Raw genomic sequence first — 18,672 nt, forward strand, 5'->3', positions numbered from 1 at the left:
TATTTAAAACACATGGAAAAAGCTAAGAATTCATTGCAAAATGTGTCTCTTACCATGCCTTTTCCATCTATGCCCTCTTATAGACATGCTAGTCACAGCATTTCTTGATATTCTGGATGAAGTAGGTGTAATTTCAACCTGAATGCATCTTGTACCTTCTTTACTAGATTTCATGGCACCCTGAGGCAGTGAAGCTTTTATTGCATTAGCAACCTACAACAGAAGAAATGCACTTAAGTTGTTATCACAAAGGTACAAGTTTTAGAAGAATTCTGTTGGAGATTCTTCCTATTTCAAGAAGAAGACTGTGTACAATTGCAATTTATGGTCAAAAAGCATGCCACCTTTTTGCATGGCCTATAAAGAATGCTGGCTGCAATTAGCTCTTCGAACTTCTACTTGCCACTTTCTTAAAAGAAAGTTTCCAGTTTCAAGATGTGGCCACTCCTTCTGCTGCACCATTTTCTTAGTTCAGAAGACTTAGAAGTGTTTTGCTGAAAACAGCTTGGTCACAAGGAAACGTGACGCCACGACTAAGTGCAGTGAAAAGCCCTGCGTAGTGTGCACTTACAGACTGAGCTGTTTGCACAAGCACACACACACAGTTTCAGGTTCCTGGTATCATCTTGTATCATGCATGCTCACAGCAAGAGATTCCCAGGCTAAAAATTCTACTCAACAAAGTATTGAGTAGAAAATAAAATACCTACCAGCAGAGGTTCTGGATACAGCTCAAGCTGTGCTCTGTACAAAACGTCATCCATAGCTTTACGAGCCAGATCCCATTCTCCATTATAACTGCAAAGGTAAAATTAGATGTAATAATCAGCATCTATGTCAACAGATGAACCTTCTTGGTCACCTAACCTTCACAGCTCCGGTGTTCCTTGAGAGTGCAGTTCAGAGATTTGGAATACTTGTGTTTGTTAGCAGTAAGCCGGTTAATTAGAGAACTTTGAAGTAGCATCTATGAAGACAAAGTTTTATTTTCACTGGCCACCCCAAGCAGTTTAAAAATTATATCATTAGCTGTTGATCAGCTAGTCATGAAATATTCTGAGATACAATCAGGATTTTTTAGTATTACTCCATATTTTGAGTATTCCTGTATTACTAGTCTCCAATTATTTCAGTAACTGAGTATAGCTTCACACATTAACATGACTTTCAAAGGGTAGAATGACATCAGCATTTCAGAGAAAAAATATAACCTCTTTTCCTTAACTAGACTGATGTCAAAACTAACCATGCAAAAATGTAACAAAAAACAATGGCTGGAAAAGAGTTTTTACAGTATTTTCTTTCATCAGCAGTTATACCTATCAAGTGCTGCTCCAGCCATCTTTCCCCAGTATGACACAGGTAACTTCATCCAACTACTTGGAGAACTGTCTCTGCCCAAGGACCCCTTATTGCTACACACAACATGTGCCCATAGAAAATGAAATGCCTCCAAGGCAGTGTGTCTGAACAAGTACACAAATTAGGCTGGCATTTTGTTTGCTTATTAGGAAAAAAAAAACCAAAAACCAACTTACAAGGCATAATAGATCCCTGTTAGCATTTGCACCATGAATTCAGATGAAACTGGAATCCTACTGTTGACTCCCTTGTACTTTCTCACTTGTTGGCGAGGATATCCACAGACACAAATTCTGAAGAAATCATACATTTGTAATTACTAAATAATGTGGAACCACCCTTGCAGGTTATAGACTTTCAATACTTCACCAGTACTGATCAGTTTTAAAAGCCCTGAGTTCTTCTAAAAATGCAAGAATGACATCCAACTAAGGTAATGTTCTTAAGAAGAGAGAGTTAGATGCAAAAACATCTGCCCAGATGCAAAAAAAAATCTGGATTTACAACTTGAGATCAGCACAAAATATTTTGTGCTGTAATTTTCACATTTACAATCCATATTTATTATTTAAGAAAGTGCTAAAAATTGAATTAGACTTACTAATTCAGAAGAAAAGACATTTACTGTAGATCCTAAAGAAAACCCCCTAAATTCCCCATTGCTCTAACCAATTAAAGGAGTTAGTCTATACATCCAAATAGCAGAATATAGATTCCATCACATCCAAACAGGACACTGAAAGATAGTCAGGGCTCTGACACATATTCCCAGTACTCTAACATGCTGTCTATTCTAAATTGCTGTCAGGGTAAGATTTTCAGTAAGCAGATGAATGACAAAGCCAGTCAGGAATGAAGAATAATGAAAGAAGTTTAACAGTGTAGCATTAAATAATTCAGTATCCAGACATTCAATATTTTGAAGCAGAAAGACTTGCTTGCATCTACTGGTAACTTGCTTGGGGTTTTTTTGGATGCCTCAAAAATTATTTATTCCAAATACAATCAAAGCCTAATCAAGCAGAATAAACAACATCAGTCTCCTTTCCACAATCCTTAGCTTCTAAGTATTTTTACCTCATATATTAAAGCAGTTTATCTAACAAAGATCTTGTAATTACTCTTGTAAATATTGCCAGGTACTTCAAACTCCAAAGTCTCTTGCCTCCTTCTATGAAAAGAAAATCTTACAGGCATCCATTATCATCCTTTAGTTGTGAGAGAAGCCTAGGGACTATGCTAGAAAAAGCTGCTGTAGGTGACTTCTTGGTCTCTTAGGTTTCCTGGGTTAAGGAGAGCATTCTAATTTTTCCCTTGACTTACAGTCTGCTTTTGAAAATCCAGAGACAAACATGTTTACTATCCATTTCTCTTCTTTGAAAAAAGATATTGATCAAAAAATAACTCTGTAATTAAAGGTGAGGTAGGCTTTGATTTGTTTTTGAGGTGAGGAGGGGCGTGTTGGCATTGTTATTTTGGTTATTTGAAGCAATAGCTGATTTTGGAAATGCTCAATGTATCCAAAAAAATGGATGTATGTCTAGTTTCAACACCTACTATAATTACAAGAAAGTTTAAACCTGCACAGCATCTGAATTTATTTAGTAAACCTGTAATGCAAAATATACCACACTTCTAAAAGACACTTCTGGTTTTCTTTAGTTAACACAACTACAACTACTGTTATTAAAAACAAACAGTTCCCTTTGACTTCTCCTCTTAAAGGAGAAGCTTGACCTGCATATAAGCCAGGTTATTGTTCCCCATTTTGAGATCTCAACCCAAAGTTATATAAGAGATACTTTAAAAGCAAATAATGCAGCTGTAAACACCCACGAGAAGAAGTCAAGTTTAAAAGCAGCCTTTGGGAACTCAAAGCTTGTTTTTATAAAAAAGTCCAAACAGACTGCACTTCAATTTGGTAATGCCATTTTAAAAGTAAACAACCTACAGAAATTACCTTGAAGAAATTTGACACAATGACTGAAGAGACATTGCAGGCATGTAGCTTAAGGCAGCATTGTAACAGAGCAGAAGGAAAGTCAGCACTTCAAACCTGGGATTTAAAAGAAACATTGGAATTCCATTACCAACTTTATTTTTTAAAAGAAAACAAATTTGCAGAGAAATTTTAAAGAATTATTTGAACAGATCTGGCATTTTTTTTCAATTTAATCAACAACTGAGTAAGCTTTTCCCCTACATGTAGTAATATGCTCTGCTGATCTTTCTGCATCTACAATTACATGTGTTTAGAAACAAAAAAAACACATGACAAAACACAACATACATCTATCTTCCTTAAGTCTGCAACTACACTAAAAATTAGAGGCTCAGATCCATTAGGGACTCTCAGGGAAAATCCCATGATACAGTTTTACCTGTTCTGGGCTGTCAGCATCTCCCTCTGAGGATGAGGTCCACTGTACACAACCCTGGACAAACCGTGCTGCGACAAAGCTCCTTCCGTGAGAGCCATGGAGCCAATGCTGGAAGGCTGAAGGAAAAAAGGGGTCATTCAGAGCATGTCAACCTCAAATCTTGCCACAATGCAAGTGGAAATAGACAACAATAAGCATCACATATTTATATATGAATTTTTCAACAGGCTTAATGTTATCTGACTGTTTAGATGTTATCTGTTCATTTTACACCAAATAAGGCATATGACTTCAGAAAAGAAAAAAGAATACATAGCTGCTGCATGGGTATTATGCAATTATGACTATTCCACCTTGAAAAGGCCTCAGAGACCAGCTAGCAGTACTCAGAAATCTCAGAAGTACGTTCCTATGCCATCATACAACATGTTAAAACTACTTTTCATTTTTGTTCTTAACAAACAGGCCCCCGAAGCATACAGGGCATTTGAAAGACCCAGTCTGGATGCTCTCATTGGTTTGAACTCCACGCCCCTTCAGGTTCTGGCCAGTGAGATGCCTGCAGCCTTGGGAGAGATTTGATCGGCCAAGACTCCTAACAATCAGGGTAACAGTGCCTTTCTTAATCAGAAGTTTCACTTTGTAGCTGTCACTTACTTCATGATAGACCGAAGGTTTGGACAAAGATGGAATTGTGAAACTCAGCACTTTGTTATGTCCCTCTTTGTCAACTATCTCCTGAAAAAGACAGAAGATATCAATGGTTACACTGTACTACAGAAAACAGACATCCTACAGTGTTAAATACTATTCATTATAGGGACTGATAGGGATACTATAACAATTCAAGCTGCAAGCTAGAAATTATCTCTCTATTTGCTTTCTATCACAGCACATTTTGTTTGCTTATGAAAACTCTTCAAATAACTTAGCCAAGGGCACATCCATTTGCATATATAACCCACATTAAAAACACTAAGAGGAAGCATCGTGTTTAAAACAGCATTCTCTTTTTTTTAATTATACACCATTTGCTAATTGCGAAGGGTAACGATCAATAATTCTGTCCTGAAAACTATTAACCAGCAAGTAAGCACTCAACAAGTAATTTGTTTTGGAAATACTACAGCTCTGGAATGACTTCAGCATCATATGGTTTAACAGCAGCAGACCAGAGCACTTGCAAAAGCCCAAGTCTGATAACTCACTCTATGGAATTAAAAGAAGCATGGATGCAAAGCTTTAGAGAAGCTACTTTCCTGAAAAATACCACCACAGCAGAAGCTGGCAGACTTCTTGTTCCTGTAAGTTAACAGAAGACTAATCGCTAAGGCAAAACGAGATGTGGTTTTGTACCACAGAAGAGCATTGGAGTATTTAAAATAAAAAAATTTTAAAGATCCAAAGCAGACTTGACCAAAACAAACACAACACACTAGATTTTACTTCTTTTTTTTTCTAAATTTCAGCAGCTGATTTCATATATCCAGAAGTAATAATTAGAGAGAAGTTTCAGGGTCTCCTAACACCCACGCTGGAAGGCTGAAGGTCTAACTTCACATAGTAATTATTAAAACTCCTGTCTTAAAATAAAAGACAAAACAGTAAAGGAAGACTGAAAAGGACCAAAAGGGCACACAGAGCTGGTCCTTCTGAAAAACTGCATGGCTTCTCCACTCTCCACATAAACCACTGATACTTTAATTTTTAATATTGCTCCTGGATAAACGTGGAAAACATTTTCCTCAATATATAGGAGAAAGGGAAAGAAAATTACTACATCCAAACTTCTAAATTCTAAAAATATTAGTATTTGTATTCTTCATTATAATCAAATTTGTAATTAAGTTTCAGGAGGACATTTCAAGATGTATTTGTAGAGTAAGATGTGTATTTAAGTGTATGAAGTGTATTAAAAAAACTCTGATAACTACAGCTAGGAAAGCAAAAAATTTCAACTGCTTGCACTACCACTGCACATCCCTAAGCTGAAGGTAGAACAATCCAGTTCATGATCTCAAGATTCAGCCACAATAATTCCACACCCCTCACAAAGTAGCCAATTAAAAATTATTCTGAGCAATATTTTTAATTTTTCATTTTTCTTCATTAAGAAACTGTAGGATTCCTACTCAACATGTTAAGTTTCCAAGAGTCCACTGTACATATTTACATAGGAATTACTTTTACATTAGGCTTCGTATTTCCTCTCAGTTTTGAATACATAAAGTTGTTGGTTAAAGAGAAAATAAGTATCATACCTACTACCTTTTCAACCTGTACACTAAAGAACAATACCATCTTGATTGTTTCAGTTATAAATTTTATACAACACTAACAGCAGGGAAGAAGTCAGCATGAGTACAGGGCACTGCTTTACCATAAGCATTCTTTATGTCTTAAAGCAAAATGGGGAAAAAAAGCTCCCAAAAGTCATGCTGATCTACAGTTTCCTAGAGAAGCTTGCTGTGAAATTCTTAGGACCCCAGGCAGCTGGAGATGGAAAGCCAAGTTACTAATTGAGAAAGAAACTCTTCACAGCTAAGAGAGGATGTTACCAGACTGGTTTCAAGCTTAACTTAAATGTAATCTCTTCTGGGAGAAAAACAAGTGATTACAGCCACATCCATGAACTACCTTAAATTACTTCATCATGGATATAAAGGAGTGAATTGCCTTAAGGTAGAAGATAAGAGCAAATGCTTTTCAGGAATGTTCTTCTTGTCAGACACAACTAAGCATACAGAAAAGGCAGGAAGCTTGTGCTCTGCCTCAAGAGGAGTGGAGCATAAGGGCTTGGGTCTTTTAAATTAGACTCCAGGGTGAAAAAGACATTTCCACTTGCTTGGTGAAGACACCTATGATTATTTCTAGGAGATGGATAGCAGCTGCCTTCTCCAGATTTTCAGCCAAAGAGTCTTGAAGTTCATCACTATTTCACTTCGCAAAAAGCCTTCCTAAAACAACCAGAAAAAAACTACACAGAAATAAAAAAGACTAAGTATTTCAAAATAGCCATAAAAAGACTAAAATATGGTGCTTTTAAGGGTTCCTTATTAATTCTGTAATTCAAAGCATAGATATAGCAACAAACAGGATATTTTCATATAAAGTATTTTTTAAATGTCAAGGTTATTTCAAAATGGGCACCTTTAATTTCTCAAAACTAAGCAAGCTGTTCAGCAGTCAAGTATTAGTTGAAAGTAATTTTTTTGTGGTTTCATCCATATAGTCAAAACACAGGCAACAATTTTAAAAGCAGTGTCTCCAAAAGTTCTCAAGCAGAATGTCAGTTAAATCACCATACCAAGAAATAAGTAACAAAAAATTCAAGAACCACAGAAAGAGCAAAGAAAATATTGGCCAAAGAATGAAAGTTCATGTTGTAGATTTCTGACAGACACCAATTCGAAGAGTTGAGACTGAAATAATCACTTCATTTTAATTCCAAAACAAAATGTTGAAATACAAACCAAGTTATAAACTCCTAGGAGAAGAGCCTCTATGCATCCACTGCTCTGCAAATCTCTGCTGGCTGAGACAGCAAGATAGCACCACATCAATTCTGGCAGAAACTGCAGCGTAAACCGCAGCAATTGCTCCTCGCCGCTGCGGTAGAACTCAAAGAGCTGGTGGCAAACTGGCTCCAGAAGCTGAAATACAAGTTACGATCATGAATGAATAAAACATTACAAAAATCTGCAACTTAGTCTGGATCAATCCTTTAGCCAAAACTGTAAACTGATAAAAATGACATTTTAGTTATGAGGGCATGACTGATACAGTAACTGCTCAAGTCACCTTACACACTTTCATGCCAATAACATACTTCTGTATGATAAAAGTAGAGCCATTCATCCTTCATGAATAAAAAATTCCAATGGCTGCTTTGCCTTGTTTTTGCCTCACTTCCTCCAGTCTCAAAGGCAAAAAATAGAGGATAGTTCTCACATCCCTCATACCTCTCAGTATCTCTAATATACAGGCAAAGTACCTGAACAAAAGGTCTTGTTATTCTATGACTCCAACAGCATACACAAAATGAAGCTAGAAGCTTTACCCACCTAGTGAGAAGAGCTGTATAACACTTAAATTCCAAGTATTACAAAAACTTAGTACACGATAGAATTAGTTTATTTTCCCACTCTCATTATAAGCTTCAATGTATTTTAACACTTGAGACAGAAATGGGAAGCCTCAGGAGTAATTTTACAATCAAATTTGTTAAGCTGATACAAATGGATGTAAAACACTGAACTGAAAGTAATACACTGAACTAGATCAAGTTAAAAAAAGATTCTAAAACAAGTTATCAGCCTGCCTGTGTTCCTGGATTTAATGTGCCTTCTTGTGCTACCACCTACCTCTGATATAAGGATGAAACACTGTGTTAAGCACCACCTGTCAATGTATGGAAATTAGGAGATTTCCTAATTTTCTCCAATTAGAAAATATTGTCAAAAACAGTAGGCACTTTCAAAGCCAGCTGAACTACTAAATTCAGTTCTGCTACTTGTCTAGATCACAACTTTGGTTTTAGTAGAGTAAGTTTTCAGAAAAATAAGAAAGCCAATTCTATATTCATCCCTTTATTGAAGCAAAGGAGGCAAAATCACCAGGGAGACCATGCTGGAAAAATACCTGCTTGCTTTCCTAAGCTTCTCCTCCTGAACATGGAAAAGAAGTCAAGTCAACATTTCTCACCTCCCAAAGCTACTTCTGAAACTGAAAGATCTTAGCAGATTTGAGTTCTTTTTTAAGAAGTAATCTAGGACAATCTGATCCATTCTAAAAAAGAGGAACTTTCAGCTTCTGAGAGATATTGCTTCACTTTGGAAAAATCATCCCTGAAAAATCTATAGTAAATGCAAAAAAGCAATGCCAAGCTAAACTAGTCATCAGTTTTAAGAGCAGTACAGCAAAGATCCTTCTAGAAAACCTTAGCAGCAGAACTGTGTTCCATATTCAGCTTATATTTTTTACACAATCCGCATCCTTCCCATAATGAAGAATCAGTTCCGAATGATGTGCTTGAACTTTAAAAGGCCCATAAATAGCTGTGACAGGTATCCATGTTTACATCGTTATCTCACTTCAGACAGCTTTGTATCAGCACATTTAAATGCATAATCAGTACAAAACCAGATTTTCTTCTTCAAAATGCCACCACATGCTACAACCTAATATCAAAATGCACTAATGACTGTTGCTGTTTTAAGATACCATTTTGAACTAAGCAGTTCTAAAAGAACTAGACACAGACGTTTCTTAATACTGGAACAGAAGAATGTCCCAGCAATTTCATCCCTCTTCCTTTCAAGCTGCACCCAAGTGTGTTAAGACACTCCAAACACTTGCTATTTCCTAATGCAAGTGCCTGTTTGGCTCCTATCTAAAAAGACAGCAAGAGTGTTTTAAGTAAAAAGCAAAAGAACTTCAATCTTTAAAAAAAAATACATCATATATTTATTTAATTATTTTTGACCGTTGGAAGTCTTTAGTGAATTTTAAGTCCTTTAAATCTATGCATCTTCAGGACCCTCCTTCCACTGAACTACATTTTTCACCTAGCAAGTGGCCCAGGAACCTCAAGGGTAACTAACAAAGTTTTTACTAACACAGCTACTATGAAGTGGATGTCAAACAAATGGCTAATTAATTTTTTGGAAAAGCAAACCAAAGCAATCCATATAAAAAGCAGATGTGAACCAGCAGGAAAATGCAGTTACAGATGCCCATACCCATGATTACTTTTCAAATGTTTAAGAAAACCCCACATTTATCCTGCAAAACAAGATTAATCACAATTTTATGGTACTGATAATTATTATAAGTATACATATTCAAAGATGTACAGATGGGGTTGTTTGTCAATTTTTCAACTCTGCTGTATTTATAGTGTTCATGCATTAATGCTTCCCCTTTGCATTATACCCGTGAGAAAAAAGAGGACAGCACATACCCTCCACAGTACAGCAAGCTGACATTTCACAATGCAGCTAACAGATCTCAAATAGCAGTTGAAAGATATTTTTTTTCTTTTTAACTGCTGGTTTGTAATTATTTTCATGATGTGGAAAGCTCCAAGCAGCCTCTCCCACAAAGCAACGGCTACTTGGAGAACAGTCCAAAAAAGATTTTAGGACTTTTTCTCAAGGCAGCACAACACTCAGTGTCAGCACTAGCTTTTTATTTCAATTCAAAGTCTAACTAACAGGGAAATCTTCAATACCTTGCCCCTGGAATTATCCCAACAACATTTTCAAGCAGAAGGTGCAGCAGCACTCTGCTGCTAAGGCCCCTGAGAAACCTAGTGATAGTCAAAAGTAGTAAGAAATCTAAGAACTTATGAAAGTATTAATTAGGCTATCAACAGGGAGACTCATCAGATTAATTTACATTTTGATATGAATTCTGAAGACCAGACAGGCTTGACTCAGTAGTTGGAATGACTCAGAATGCCTTTCTAAGCAGCAAATTAAAATTGCATTTGTTCTTTGCGGGACAACCTGGGAGTTTCACTGTCAGCATTCTCTCTAAAAGCATATGTATGAAAGCATTTTATCATCTGACCTTTAGTACTGGCATAATCTCAAACTTTGGAAAGATGCCTTATTTCTGGGTCTTTTCAGAAGAATGAAGGATTTAGTGCAGTATTAAAATAATGCACAAAAGGATTTCTGGATGGTACAAGGCAGTTAACAACACACAATTAAACCCAGATCAGGATGTTCTGAACATACCTGGGCATTTAAAACAAGGGCAGTCATGGGATACAGAACATTCTTAGCACAGGTACTGAGAAAACCTGCCCCCCTTCCCCACAATTTTTTTCACATTTTGCCCTCATTTCAGTAAGGGTACATTCACTGTATAAATCCATGTCTTTATACAGCATATATTTCAAACAACAAAAAACCTAAAACCTAAGCAACAATTTAAAAAGGATGGCTAACCTAACTTTGTTCTCTTGCATTGTAATAGACAAGCTTCTGACACCCAGAGATTCACATTCAAGTGTTAATTACAGAAAGAATTCTGTCAGACACAAACATCTTTTCAATTCCTTAATGCATTTCTCAACTCTATATCCAAGTCCTGAAGCCCATGAATGTGATCTACAAGCCTAACTATGATCAGTAGGTTACAAAACTTACCATTTTTTTCCATGACAGTATGTCATTGCTAAGAACAAACTTTTTGAAGGAGACTCTTCATCAATTACCTAGCATTCAAGGTCTTGGTTTTATTCTGCCAGTGTTATGTCAGATATTTTGGGTGAGAGATCCAAAATACTCACTTCACTCTGTGGCTCCTGAATTACTTTGTAAAGAGATGAAATCAAAGCAGTCTTGTCTTTCAAGCTGGTAGCATAGCTGGATATGGATGCTTCTGGCAGTGTCTAAAATAAAAAATATTATAAGCCATTTCTATCATTAAAATATAACAGCTATTTCAACAAACAATTTTCCATTACAAGTCACTATTTATCAGAGTTTACTATAAACTAAACCTTATTTCACAAAGAAATCCTCACATTTTCAGACTGTGGCCAGAAGACACACTGCACTATCACTTTGCAATTTCATATGGAATGTAACAACAGCAGATAGGAAATTGATGAAAAAAAGTTACAAAAATACACCTGCCACTGAAATTTCACTGTGAGACGTCAGTCCCGTGAAACTTTTACAGTTTTCAGATGCATACTTCAAGGAGTTCTCAAGACCAACTGTACACAGGTAGTGAACATTGTTACCAGATACAGTATTACTATGGAAAAACCCAAATTCCAGCTCTTCTCTAACACTAAGCATATTTTCTGCCAATACTTAAGTAGGTAAAAATCTAATATTTTTAACAACTCTTTTAGAAGATGTACGTTTAAATGTATGTAAGTTTTACAGTAATTCTTATCTCTGGTCCTTGAAAGGATTCCACTCCACAGACAGGAAAACATATTTCCAGTGTATCTAAGCAGAGCAGGAGCAAAACCTACAGTTATGTAGTATGTATTCTGGTACTCAAACCAATAAAATCATTCATCTATGATATACATTTTCACTGCTCTCTGTCAGGAAGTATGTAGCCCTAAAGAGGCAAGGAAAAAAAACCTTTCAAGCAAACATTTGTATTTATCCCATGATCTCAGCAAATCCTAAGGTTACTATCTTTCTTTTTCTAGAGGATGCAAGCACTCCTGCATACTTCACCAGCAGTGATTCAACACTTCTGGCTACATATTGGAGAGTGTATTACCTTGAACTCTGATAACCACTCCTCCACAACCCCAGTATCCACAGCTAACATCTTCCAACATCTGCTTCAAAACCTTCAGCCTGAAAGAATAAGAAAACAGAGCTTGTGAATACTCCAGTCACTGCATTAAGTAGATGATGAAAATTAAGTCTCTGTGAATATTTAAAGAATCTAATCATGCTTTTACTTGTTAACATTTTACATGCTGACATTACTTTGAACTTTCATTGTACCTCACTTATTCACGCTGCTGGAAGCATTAAGCACAGGAGTCTTCACATACAGAAGTTTAATAAATTCCAACTATGTATTGCGTGGGAAGTAAGTCAAAAGATTTTCAGAAATGGCATTCTGAAAACAGAAAATATTACCTCCTCAATTTCAATTTATTTTTCAGCTTACAGGACTCAAGAGGATACTGTATGGACTCACTGAAGAGTTTAGGTTTAAACTCTTCAGTGTACAAACTCAAACTGTTTAGGTTTTTCCAAGTCAACTGCTATTCCCAGCTTGGAAAAGGTCACTGAACTAAAGGCAAATGGAAAACCTTTCAGTCCTCCCCCACCATGGCAACTGCTAGACAATGAGCCTGCTGCCTTTGCATGGAGCCTAAGACAGATTCCCCAGCCCAGTCTCAGACAGAGAGAGAGGTCATCAGCAATAGGACTTGAACACAGGAGATGCAGAATGGCTACTAAAAAAAATTTCTGATTTCTCTGCAATTTTGAGAAACCACTTAAAAACAACTGTCCCTTGGAGCAGCTTATTCTGATACAAAAGACCAATACATCATTAAGATATAAAACTACTAGAAGTTAAAAGAGCATGCTGTTAGCTTATCCAAATTGTGCCCATGGATTTCAACCAGTGACAAAATTAAATACTCATCTGAGGAAAAAATTAACACTGTCTTGGTGACATGTTCAGTCATGAGAGATATCCCATCAAGTTTTACTTTGCCACTTTAAAATCAGTTTTGAAGTATTGATATCCAAGTATGGGCTTTTCCATGAAAAAGACAACGAAAAAGATGGGAGGTAAGAATTGCCTTTTATAACACAAACACCAGTATTTTGTTCTGAAATTCACACTGTAGTAGAGCATATACAGACTATACACAGTATATTTTAAGAAGCCTGAAGGGAGAGGAACCAGATATGACAATAGCAAGGGCTCACTATAACCCTCCAAAGCAAGGGGAGTGGGGAAAGCCCAAACTTAAATAAGGCTTTAAGTAGTGACCAAGATATTTCAATGCACAGACTGGGTTGTGAGGAAATTACTATTCAGATATGAATGGCTAAAGGAACAAAACTGAATAGGCTGTGCAGCAATTTCATTTTCAGAATACTTTTAATACACAATAATAACATAAGGAAACCAGAGACTTCTGAGCCCCCTCTCCTCACTTGCATGATCATTAAATAATGGACTGGGACATGGGAAATCCCAGGGAGGCAGCCGTGGCAATGTCCTCTCACAATCCTACAAAGATACAAAAGTCTGCACAAAGCTTACAAAACACTGCCTTTGGGGGATGAAAGGACAACAGGGAAGGGCCAAGGAAGCATAAGCATTTCATTTTTGGAGACCAGACCACTGCCATGGCTGGATATGGGCTCTTCAAGGATTGTGGGGGAGGAAAGCTGCCCTTTATTTGGGAGAGCAGCAGGGACACATGGAGCTTGGCCCTGCTGTGGACAATGAGACAGCTGGGAGCCTATGGCTCACAGATGAGAGGGCAGAATAACATGGGTGACATTACTGCAGGTGTTTGCTACTCATCACCTGAGCAAGACAAAACACAGGAGTCCCTCTTCATATACAGCAGAAGAAGCCTTGCATTACAGGCACCCGGTCCTCACATGGAACATGAACTACCCTCATCTCTTGGAGGGCAAACAGAAGAGGGAACAAGTGCATTGATTATTACTTCCTGGAACAGGGGACTGAGGAGCCAAAGGCAGGCCCTCCGCTAAACATGGTAAACTACAAACATGGAAAAACTGGCTAGTGGTGTCAAGGTCAGGGCAGACACAGCTGCAATGACCATGACAAAGCAGATCACAGGATCCCAGTAAGAAGGATCAAAGCAAGAAGGAGGATCAAGAATGTTCTAGAATGGTTCATGGGCTTTTGCAAAAATGGCAGCAGTAGCAACAGGAAAGCTAGGGCTCCATGACCAAATCGGCAGGGGATCTGCTGAGAGAAGATACAGAACAGGCCAAGGTACTCACTGTCACCTTTACTTCTGTTGTTACCAGCAAGAGCAGCAGGAACCCTGGATCTCAGAGCACAGAAAGTCGCTGTGTGCGCCAGAGTGGCTGAGGAGTCTCCGACTGGAGAGGCTGCAAACCCAGTTTGATAAGATCTTGAGCAGCCAGACACCTGTTCCAATTTTCACTACTTTGAGCAAAAGAGGCTGGACTTCATGATCACCAAAGATCCATTTACACCTCATCCATTCTGTCATCCTGTATCACCAAAGAAATGGGAAGGACTGCCATGTATATGAATTTAGCTAAATGCCAAGTCTTTCTGATCAGCCCTGACAGTCTCTGCAGGGGTAACAATGAAAATACAGAGGAGGAGCCCCTGAATGCTCAGCATAGGTGGTGTGTGACACCCTGCTGTGAAGTGAGGCTTTGAAGGATAATACCATGTGCTAACAAACACAAAGACTAGTCCTACTACAGTTATTGAAGCAACCACCTTACCAGTTCCTACAGAATCCCACAACCTACTAGCCCTACTTTCATTCCTATGAAGGTGGACAAACGCTTTGCAGAGTCTCATGCTTCAGCACAGCTGACAATAGTAACCATTCCCTACTGAGCCCCACTAAGAGCACAAATTATTATGTCCTAATATTGATTGCTCAGAGCTAAAATCCCATTATTTAAAAGAGCCAACAGGAGTCCTGGATACACCAAGTCCATAGTTGATACCACATATCCAAGAGATTAATTTTTTTTCTCACCCTTCTCTAGTGATCCATCAAGCATTATTTTCAGACTAAGGGTTCCCAAGGAACAGAGGTTTCATTTGACCAGTAAAAGCAGTCAGAGCATCCTTGGCTGGCATTACCCATTGGAACAATACTTTAGGTTTTTATGACTAATTTTATGACTAAGTATTTAAAGATGACTTTTTTTTTTTTTTGCAACAGCATGAACTTTTGAAATGACATTTGTAGACAAGAAATAGGACAAAGTTTTTGCTGATCAGATCTTTTAAACTTATTTTTAAAGTAGCAGACGCATTCCACTGAGAGTTAAGACAGTAGAAATATACAGGGGACAGACTGTCCTTATTTTACCTTCATACTTTAAAAAATCCATATATATCTGCTTAAACCCCAGCAATACACATTTGAGTATTACAAATAAGAACTCATAACTTTACAATCATTTTCCTTGAAGATATGGATTATGTGTTCAATTTATGTCCCCTAGAAGAGAAAAAAAAGGTTTAATTCCACATATCAACAGTGTGGGATCTATTTAAACAGGCAGACAACCTACTGCTTCACTGAGGATTGCCTCATTTTGTTCTAGTTACATAACAGATCAAGTTGGACTGGCACAATATTTGGACAGAGTTGGAAAACCCAAGACTGTTCCAAAAGAAGGATTAACAAGTTTCAGTTAACAACACAATTTTTTGCTGAAGCCCACAAAAAGTTTCAAAAAAGTAACTCTAGAATGGGATTTTTAACACTAAGTGCACTAAAATAAGGTTTAATTTATACCATCTGTTAAACTTCTACAGAAAAAAAGACCCAGAGGATCAAAAAAGCATTCCTTAATTATAGCTTTTTTCAGTGGATATAACTGCAAGATATAGGCCACTGTCAGCATGAGGTGTCCCAGCCACTACAGAATTAAAGCAACATAAAGTGGATAAAGTAAATACCTGCTACTTTGAGGATGAAAAAAAGAGGAAAAAAGTGTAAAATTGCATTAAGAATGTACTTTATAAATACCAAAACTGTAATAGAAGTTCAAAAAACACAGCAAACACTACACAGCATTTTTCCCAAGAAAGTCTTGCTTTAAGATGCATCAGCATGTAATTCTCTTTAAATGATTATTTTTCTTGGTCTCTTCCTACTAAGTCCCTGCAAAGATTTCAAATGAGTGGACTTTGAGAATTTCTTTAAAAACAATTTGTGTCACCACAAACCAAACAATACTTTGATTAAATGTGAAAAGCAGCTTCAAATGTCCCCATGTTCCTTGTTCATCTGGATGTCCTGATGAAGATTTTTATAAGAAAGGGAAGTCTCAATTATTTAAATATCACAAATCTACTTGTGATGCAGCTCAGTAACAGCTCAGGTGGGTCAGGACTGTTGAATTTTTATTCAACAATATATATACTCTTAGTTTACACATGAAGTAAAGCCACTTTAGGTAACACTCTTGCATTGCAGGTCTAATCTTCATATTTGCCACATGAAAGCAGGCATAGCTTATGCAGTCTAGCTAACACGTGGCTAATTGTCTGTATTTATATGGCTAATATAACCTGTATTCTTGTGCCTTGTGAGTTAAAAGCACTTTGGAGTATTTTCCACAAGACTCTCAACTTGGATTAGCAGCCAAAGACAGGATTTATAATAAATAATAATTAACAAGTTCCCAAGTCCTAAGCAGCCTTTGACAGCTATTAATTGGTCTTGCTCTGTTCTAATACAATAATGTAAGTCTCCTTCCTTTGGAGATACCAATTTTTCTTTTGTTTCAAGGTGAGCAGTGTAACTTGAATAAGACACCAAAAAAATTTATTGGACAAAAGCAAGTCTCATTCAGAAGAGACTTCTACAAAGTCCCTAAATAGGTAATTTTCCCTTCCTCACCCTTTACAGCACAAATACATCAGGAACTTACTGAATTTCCTGTTTTTAATAGAGGAGGGAGAAAAAGTTACAGGCACTGAGTTGGTGGAGGGCCAGGCAAGACAAATTAAGACATTCTCTGGCAAACTTACTAATGCAACCATCTACTTAAATGGCTTTGGATTTTCAATACCTGTCACACAAGACTTTAATATAATAATATCAAATTATGTCTTTGAATGAAGTCACAGACAACACATGCACAGGTTCTTCTTCAAAAAGAAATTCTCACAATAGGTGGCTTTCTTGCTCTTTACAGCTACCCAGCACTTGTGGAATTCATCCACAGAATGCACGTGTGTTAATGCAATCTGGATTAAGTACAAGGAGGCTGGACTTGGATAAAGAACGAATGCTCGAGTTCTGCAGAAGTGACCTTCTGAAACCACAGTATTAGATATTTGCTAGGGAAAGTCACAGAGCTGGAAAAAACAAAAACAGGAGCCAAAAACTGCTCAAGCCTCATCCTCTGGGAATTGCTGGAAGAGGAGAATAAGCATATACTGTGTCTTTACCTAATCTGTAAAGTATCTGCTAGAAAGTCTGTATTATTTGCTAAAAAAAAAAACAAAAAAAACCAAAAAAAACCCCCCAAAAAAAACCCAAAAAAAACCAAACCAAAAAGTTCAGAAAGTTAAGCTATCTATGAACCATCAGCCAAAATCTGTCAACTCACCCCAGAACAGGAACAGAGTAAATTTGTGAGCATTCCATTAAGATACATCAGACCCATAAGAGATCAAGGCCCTAGTAAATGTTCATCTTCTGTTCTGTAGTAGTTTGCACACAGAAGTAGGGATGGGCAAATTAGGACTCAACTTTTCTTCCCTTTTCAAGTGGTGCAAAAAATATTAAAAACTTTTTAGTCAGCTCTTACTTGATTCAACAAGTCCATTTAAAAGACTACAGTCTACACATAAAAATTCACATTGCTGAACCCTTTTTTCTCCCTCATTTCAGAGACAAAGACACAATCCTTGTTAAGCCACAGAACAGGAAAGAACACTCAAACATGTGTATTCTTGATTCAATTGCCAAAGAACAAAATGTATTTTCCTGATGCTAATGCATCAGGAAACTCATTTTAGTGATACAGTGATCTGTTCATCTTCTGTACAGTTTTGAATATGGTCAAGCTGTTCTGTTCAGATACTTGTAGGTGCAATAATGGGCAGCAAAACACTTGAAGTCTCTTGAGAAAAGAAACAGATGCTACTGTGGACTCCAAAAGCTACTCAGACAGGTTTCAGAAACCACAAAGGTCAGGTCTGACTTCTTTTTTCAAACTTTCACGAAGAAACAAACACCCCATTATGCTAAGCCTGAAACAGTCACATGTTCTATTCAAATATACAAGTGCAAACAGTGCTCAAAGGCTCAGTATCAAATATTCTCTGATAATTGCCATCTTCAGCTTAAAACAGGACAGCTGTGGTGCACCAAGCGTCATTGACTTAGGCAAATTCCTAAAATGACAGATGGTTATTCAGCATCTTCTAACAGGAGAAATAACAAGTTGTAGGTGACACTAGAGGTGACAGGCTCAAAACAAACAAGAATTACCAAAAACAATGCAGGAAGGAAGTATGCGTTGAGGTCCAGCTACATGAACTTTACATAAATGCATAGAAAAAAACCCCACCGGACATATGCACAGAAAAAGCTACCCAGAGCCACTAAATATATAAACACTTCTAGTTCAGAAAGCTGGAGTCAAAGGTTGCTCCCCCAGCACACTCTTCCAGTTTTCTCTCAGTTCCTTTCTTGGCC

At 37.2% G+C, this 18,672-nt stretch overlaps 1 protein-coding gene across 4 annotated transcripts in view; it reads right to left on the reverse strand.

Annotated features, from left to right (window-relative positions):
* The window catches only part of FAM126A (family with sequence similarity 126 member A), a 46,603-nt gene that overhangs the window by 14,667 nt on the left and 13,264 nt on the right, over positions 1 to 18,672 (reverse strand). For all 4 annotated transcript variants that reach the window (XM_038127840.1, XM_038127839.1, XM_038127842.1 and 1 more), the window contains exons 2-10: positions 12,003 to 12,082; positions 11,044 to 11,145; positions 7,217 to 7,396; positions 4,401 to 4,481; positions 3,744 to 3,859; positions 3,323 to 3,418; positions 1,539 to 1,655; positions 711 to 798; positions 54 to 213 (exon numbers count right to left, since the gene is read on the reverse strand). In XM_038127840.1, coding sequence (XP_037983768.1) covers positions 54 to 213; positions 711 to 798; positions 1,539 to 1,655; positions 3,323 to 3,418; positions 3,744 to 3,859; positions 4,401 to 4,481; positions 7,217 to 7,396; positions 11,044 to 11,145; positions 12,003 to 12,053 — 991 coding nt within the window. In that variant the 5' untranslated portion in view covers positions 12,054 to 12,082. The remainder of the gene's footprint in view (positions 1 to 53; positions 214 to 710; positions 799 to 1,538; positions 1,656 to 3,322; positions 3,419 to 3,743; positions 3,860 to 4,400; positions 4,482 to 7,216; positions 7,397 to 11,043; positions 11,146 to 12,002; positions 12,083 to 18,672) is intronic.

Source organism: Motacilla alba, chromosome 2 (assembly GCF_015832195.1).
Source record: "Motacilla alba alba isolate MOTALB_02 chromosome 2, Motacilla_alba_V1.0_pri, whole genome shotgun sequence".
Classification (NCBI taxonomy): Eukaryota; Metazoa; Chordata; class Aves; order Passeriformes; family Motacillidae; genus Motacilla; species Motacilla alba.